General features: G+C 65.0%; 1 protein-coding gene across 1 annotated transcript; it reads left to right on the top strand.

Moving 5' to 3' along the window:
• Positions 1 to 935: 935 nt before the first annotated feature.
• BICDL2 (BICD family like cargo adaptor 2) lies at positions 936 to 6952 on the top strand (the record flags this gene model as incomplete). Its single annotated transcript, XM_008063924.1, has 9 exons — positions 936 to 1263; positions 4055 to 4270; positions 4389 to 4505; positions 4600 to 4746; positions 5495 to 5680; positions 5787 to 5933; positions 6348 to 6478; positions 6717 to 6837; positions 6935 to 6952. Coding segments are annotated over exons 1-9 (1374 nt in total), but the record flags the coding sequence as incomplete, so codon positions are not given.
• Positions 6953 to 6957: the final 5 nt, after the last annotated feature.

Genomic DNA, 6957 nt, shown 5'->3' with positions numbered 1-6957 from the left:
CGAGATCCCCCCACGGCTCCTGAGTGGGCGCGGGGCCGGCGGGGGCCACGTCGGGGAGACCCAGGGGAGCGGCCTGGGGGCAGCCGGGCCGGGTCTACCGCGACACCTGCGTCCTGCGAGCAGGGCTGCGCTCTGGCACCCGGCGAGATGGGGGGACAGGTGTGTGTGCGCGTATAGGGGGGGACCCTCAGCGGGGCCGGAGCGGGGCGCCCCGACGAGCGCGTGCTGCCTGCGGCCTGTGGGACCCTCCCTCTCGGGCCCCTGGACCCCAGGCCCGGCAGTCCTGGCATCCCAGGGCGCCCAACCCCAGGGGCGGGCCGGGAAGTAAACAGAAACCCTGCGTGGCGCTGCGACCGCGCGTCCGGCACAACCTGTTACCTCGCCCTGTCCTGGGCCTGACGTCAGGGCCTGGGAGGGTGGAGGGCTGGGGGCCAGGGGTCCTGGGTCCTGAGGGGTGAAAGCAGGAATGCCTGGGTCCAGCTAAATACGGGCACTGGGTGGGATCTCGGAGTCGGAGCTGGTCGGGGCCTGGGACCTCCTCTGAGTCCCAACAGCTGGACGGAGCCCCTGGAGGGAGGGCAGCTGGGTCCCGCGGGGCAAAGGACCCAGGGTCAGGGACCTGCGTTCTTGGGAGGAGAAAGGCTGAGCCCACTCCTGAGAGCTGAGTCCCTGGAACCGGGGTTCTGGGAAGGGGGGTCCAGGGAGGCAGGGTGGACTGTGGCCCTGGGGCCTTGGGACAAGGTTTCCTGGGGGACAGAGATTGTCTGGCAGAGTCCCAGAGCAAGGCGGCTCATTTCCTTGGGCTCCCTGCCTCAGTTTACCCTGGGGACATTAACGGAGCTTGGTGGCCAAAACACAGATCATTAACCCTTCGTGGCCCGAGGAAGCCGCAGCTGCAGGACTGGGAGGGCCAGGTGTTGGCCAGTGGGGAGTATCCTGCAGCCGCCTGTCCCCACAGATGCTGCAGGTGCCATGAGCTCTCCCAATGGACTGAGCTTCCCCTCCGGGCTGCTCTCAGGGGGCGCCTCCCCCAGCAGTGACGAGGGCTTCTTCCCCTTCGTGCTGGAGCGGCGGGATGCCTTCCGGGGAGGGGGCCGCGGACCTGAGGAGTCCGAGGAGCCCGAGGACCTGGCCCTGCGGCTGCAGCAAAAGGAGAAAGACTTGCTGCTGGCCGCTGAGCTCGGCAAGATGCTTCTGGAACGCAACGAGGAGCTGCGCCGGCAGCTGGAGTCGCTGAGCACCCAGCACGCAGAGCACGAGGAAGTGAGCTGGCGGGATGGGAGAGGCCAGATGGAGGCTGAGCAGATGGAGGTCGGGGGCAGGGGCCAGGCAGGTGGACGGGGGAGGACAGTGGGCCTGGGAGGACAAGGGAAGAGAACCAGGTTAGGGCAGGAGAGGGGCAGACAGCCAGGGGGATGATTCTAGAACAGTCCAGGGATGGCCTGGTGGGTTAGAACATGAACTCTGTCGTGACCCGCCTGGGCAACTTGGCGAGCCCTCATCTCTACAATAAATCAAAAAATTAGCCGGGCGTGGTAGTGCGCGCCTGTAGTTCCAGCCACTTGGAAGGCTGAGGCGGAAGGATCGCCAGAGCCCAGCAGGTCGAGGCTGCGGTGGCTGGGAGCGGCCACTGCACTCCAGTCTGGGCGACAGAGTGAGACTCCAACTCAAAAAAAAAAAAAAGCATGAACTCTGGGGGCTCATGCCCATAATCGCAGCATTTTGAGAAATGTAGGTGGGAGAATCTCTTGAGGCCAGGAGTTTGATACCAGCCTGGGCAACATAGCCCGACCTCATCTCTATAAAAATAATAGTACTAAAAAGAACATGAACAAGGACAGGTTAAGACCTGGGTTCAGACCCTTGCCTGGCTGTGTGACCCTGGGCCAGTTGCGGGCCCTCTCTGACCTTGGGTCTGGCTCTCAGCAGTAGAGCACCACCCCGGCCACCTCAGCCATGGCTGCTGGGCATCCTCCCCTTGACTGGCACCAGCCTGAGCACTTTCCATGCCTCATCTGGCTTGGTTCTTGCCCAGCTCAGAGATGGGCACAGTTCTCCCCTCCATCTAGGCGCACCTCTGGACCCTTTACCTGTGTCATTGGCCCCAGTTGCTGCCCTGAGCCTGAGCTGCCTGGCTAAGCACCCCGCACCCTCCATGGGGCAGCCTGACAGTCCTCTCGTCTTGAGTGGCCCCGGACACTGTGACCCGTCGCCTGCAGCCCTATCCCCCACTCCCTGCCTGCGGCCCCGCCCACGCCCCTCCCTGACCTCCCCAAGCGGGGCTCCTCCCCACTTCTGCAAGCCCTGTCCATTCTTCTAAACTCGGTTCCAGACCTCCCGCGTCTCCTCTGCAGCCTCTGAGCCGGTCACCACAGCCTCCTTCTCATGGCCCCCAGCCTCTGCTCTTCCTCTAGAGCCCATTCTCCAAGGGAAAGCCGTTGACCTTTACAGACCTCAAATCAGACCCGTCACTCCCCACCCACACCTCCTAGTGGCCCTGTCGCACTCAGAGCGAATCAGAAGCTGCTCACACGGCCTTGGAAGTCCCTGAGAGCCAGCCTCCCCCGACTGTCCTGGCCTCACCACCATCCCAAGCTCTCCCTGGGCCTCCTTTCAGTTCCTCTCACCCCTCAAGCTTGTCCTCTCAGGGCTTCGCCCCGCTGCTCCTTAGCATGGCCTCTTTCAGGTGACTGTCTGTTCAAACCCACCATCCTCCTTGAAAGACCCCACCCCCACCCACGCCATTTTCTCCACACTTTCCTGGGATCCTTCACATCTTTTCTGGCCCTCCAGAGTGGCCTGGTGCTCGTGAGTGTCCACTGGCCCTCTGGGCTCTACACGGCTTGGGGCAGTGAACTTGCTGGTCCTGCTTGTCATTGAGAGTAGCCCCTAGAACAGGATGAGCTCAGGTAGCACTAGAGAGAGGGAGGGAAGCCGGGAGGCAGGGAGGGTGGGCTTGGAAATGTTAGGAGCATTGCCCAGACCACACAACAGCAACAGAGCCAAGCACTGGCCAGGCCAGTTGGACTCTGAGCCTGCTGGCTTAATCCTGGGGCTGTATTGCTCTCACAGTATCTGATTAAGAGTTTTGGGAGGCTGAGATGGGAGGATCACTTGATATCAGAGATTCGAGGCCACACTGAGCAACATAGCAAGACACACATCTTTAAAAAATATTAGCTGGCTGTGGTTGTGCACACCTGTAGTCCCAGCTGCTTAGGAGGCAGAGACAAGAGGGTTGCTTGAGCCCGGGAGTGGGAGGCTGCATTGAGCACCGCTGCACTCCAGCCTGGGTGACAGAGTGATACCTTGCCAAGACCCTCAAAGAGAAAAAAAGGAGTTTAGGTGCCTGAGTTGGCATCCCTGCTCCACTCACCTTCTGTGTGTCCTTGGGCAAGGCATAGAAGCTCTCTGAGCCTGTTTTCTCATTTGTAAACTGAGGGCGTTCAAGAGCCTCCCTCTAGTGGATGCAGTGAGGCAATGCAGGCACAGCGCTAGCGCGGGCCCAGCGGAACACCTGCCGGCCACTGCAGCTGCAATCGAGAGCTGGACCTGGAGAGTGAGGCCCCAGGCTGACCCCGACTCACCCGCCCCCCACGCTGGGCATCTGGGTGTGCCAGAGCGTCCCCCCGCTGGTTGGACAGGTTTGGGGGCTAGGGCGGGGCTGACCAGGGTTAATTAGAGGGAGCTGGCCGGGAGGCGCTGAGGAGGGGTGGGCAGAGCCCGGGACACAGCAGGTGCGGGCAGCCATGGGCCGGGGCTTGAATTCTGCCAGGCTCAGGCGCCAAAAACGGCGCTTGCGACCCCGGACCCAGAAGCTCAGGCAGCAGCCAGAGGTGAGAGGGCGCCAGGGAGCCCCATCCCCAACCCTGTCCGGCCGGCCCCTCTTGTCTGGCCCGGAACCTTCTCTCTGCTGTCCCGTCACCTTTTCTCTGAGACTCTGCTTTGGCCTCTCCTGCATTCATGTCTGTCTCGGGCAGACTCCTCAAGCCTTCTTGAGTGTCTGCCCAGTCTCATCTCTGCCTCTGTCTCCCCCTCTGCCCCGACGCCACAGCGGCTCCAGCAGGAGAACCATGAGCTGCGCCGGGGCCTGGCAGCCCGGGGAGCCGAGTGGGAGGCCAGGGCTGTGGAGCTGGAGGGCGATGTGGAGGCCCTTCGGGCGCAGTTGGGGGAGCAGCGCTCGGAGCAGCAGGACAGTGGGCGCGAGCGGGCACGGGCACTCGGCGAGCTCAACGAGCAGAACCTCCGGCTCAGCCAGCAGCTGGTCCAGGTGGGACAATCCTGACCCCAGGCCCCTGGGCAAGGTGGGGGCAGTCACCTGTTGCGGGGGGTGCACTGGGCTTGGTGTTTCGGCTTGGCCCGGCTGAGGCCCCCCAACCACTCCCCAGGCCTCCCAGACCGAGCAGGAGCTCCAGAGGGAGCTGGATGCCCTTCGCGGACAGTGCCAGACTCAGGCCCTGGCAGGGGCGGAGCTGAGAACGCAGCTCGAGAGTCTGCAGGGTGAGGTGAGTGCCGCCTGGGGCCTGCTGAGCCAGAAGGGCTGGGGGCCGTCCCGGGCTGGCCTGGCACCCCTCTCCCAACTCCGAGGCCTTTCCCCAGAACCTGATGCTGCAGAGCCGCAGGCAGGACCTGGAGGCCCAGATTCGAGGCCTGCGTGAGGAGGTGAAGAAGGGCCAGGGCCAACTGCAGACCGCCCACGAGGAGCTGCTGCTGCTGCAGAGGGAGAGGCGGGAGCACAGCCTGGAGGTGAGGGGTGGGGCGGGCAGGGTGTGACCAGCCGGGCTCCTTGGGGCCTTCTGGAAGCCAAGACCAGAGCTGGGACACTAGAGCTCGGGCATTAGCCCCGGGGCAAGTGGGAGTCACAGAAGGCTGTTGAGTGGGGGAGGTGTGCTTTTAAAATGCATCAGAGCCTGGCAGCTGGGAGGCCAGAAGAGGGCGCTGAGGTCAAAGCTCAAGCCCCAGGACCAGGCTGGGGCAGCGAAGATGGAAAGAAGGGAATAAACAGAGGGAGCATGGCGCAGTGTTTGAGATCCCACGAGTCTGCACTTGGGGTCAGATTACCTGGCTTCATATCCCAGTGCCCCTTCTTACTACTGCGGGACACCCAGCCTCAGTTTCCCCCTCTGTTAGGTGGGATGGCAGTGACACCCACCTCCAAGGTTGTGTGGAGGAGTGAGGCTTTGAAGGTAGGGTCAGTAAGTGCGGGGTGGAAGTCATTAGCATTACAAGGCAGACCAGGCAGGAGACAGGGTGGGGCTCTTCCAGGCGGGCTGGAGTGAGGGTGGTGCCGCCACCCCCGCCTTACAAGGCGAGGAAATGGGTATCCGCCAAGGAAGGGCGCAGCCCAAGGCCGCCCAGTAACCCGGAGCGGCAGCGGGCCTGGGCTGCCGGGGTGCGGAGACAGCGGGGCTGCGAGCCCCCAGCCCCCAGCCCGGGGCGCGCGGTGCTGGGTGCGTCCCGCCGACCCGCCGCGCTCGTGTCGCGCCCCCCACAGCTGGAGCGCGCACGCTCGGAGGCCGGGGAGGCGCTGAGCGCGCTGCGGAGGCTGCAGCGGCGCGTATCGGAGCTGGAGGAAGAGTCGCGCCTCCAGGACGCGGATGTGTCGGGCGCCTCTCTGCAGTCCGAGCTGGCCTGCAGCCTCGACGGCAACCAGGACGCGCACGCGCGCGGAGACGCCCCGGTGAGCTCGAGGCCCACGGGCCCCGACCCGCGCCCTCCGGAGGGCCACGGGCTCCGCCTCTCCCACGTGAGCCCACGACGCCCTGACCAGTTCCTTTGAACTACAGACCATCCTGTCCCAGGAGACCCAAGAGGTGTCCAGCCCCCAGCCTTCACCTGAGGAGAGTTTAGAGCCCCCCAAGAAGCGGGCACCTCTGAGCCCCGCGGAGATACTGGAGGAGAAGGAGACGGAAGTGGCCAGGCTGCAGAATAAGGTGGGGAGGAGAGGGAGCATCGCGCTGGATGCTGAGCCCCTCCGGCTGCCAGCTTCTTTCCCACGCCCACCTCCCAGTCTTTTTGCCCGCTGAGGCCCGTACTCTCGGATCACCCTTCATCTCAACAAACGCAGTCACGCTGCCAGGGCCAGCCACCTCCTCCAGCAAGACTTCCTGGGCCACACTACCCACCCCCAGTCCCCTTCCCAGTGCTTCTGCCCACATCCCTCCTGCAGATCACACCACCCCACCGAGCCGTGCCCCACCCCATCCCGCACCAGCTGGAGGACTCAAAGGACGCTCCTCCAAGTCTCCCCCGACACAGGGCCATAGCTGCCTGGGGTGTCTGTCGAGCAGGCGGGGAGGGCTGGAGCCCGAAGGCCCATCTGCCCTCTGCCCCTGCTCTGCCCACAGACCGCGCTGCAGCAGGCAGAGCTGCAGGCCCTCCGGGAAGAGCTGCAGAGGCAGAAGGAGCTGCGGACACGGGGTGACCCCCAGGAGGCCGTGAACGGCGCGCTCTCGGATCGGGACGAGGCCGTGAGCAAGTGAGCCTCCCGCCACCCCCCACGATGCCACGGGCCCCGGGGCACTCCGGCCCTTCTGGGCTCCTGGTCGCCCCCTCTGTGACATGACCTGTAATTGCCCACGCTCGCCCCAGGGCTCTCTGATCTCCTTGGTCTCGGGGCCAGAGGTCCCCGCCACCCAGGTCCAGGACACCCCGTCGTCCCTCCTCCCTGAGGCCCCGGTGCCCTCAGGCGCATCGTCCGCCCCTCCCGCCCGCAGGGCCCTGGAGCTGTCCCTGGAGCTCAGCCGCGTCTCGCTGGAGCGAGACTCGCTGTCCCGGGAGCTGATGCGCACCATCCGCCAGAAGGTGGCGCTCACGCAGGAGCTGGAGGCCTGGCAGGTGAGGGGCGAGCCCGACAGGCGGGGACAGAGCCGAGGGGCGGGGCCCAGGGGGCGGGCTGACGCGCCGCCCCGCCCCTCGGGCCTGCCTCCCGCAGGACGACATGCACGTGGTGATCGG

The sequence above is a fragment of the Carlito syrichta genome, unplaced genomic scaffold, assembly GCF_000164805.1.
Source record: "Carlito syrichta isolate Samal-C Ts95f unplaced genomic scaffold, Tarsius_syrichta-2.0.1 Scaffold307141, whole genome shotgun sequence".
Classification (NCBI taxonomy): domain Eukaryota; kingdom Metazoa; phylum Chordata; class Mammalia; order Primates; family Tarsiidae; genus Carlito; species Carlito syrichta.
This window is presented reverse-complemented; position numbering and strand designations above follow the sequence as displayed.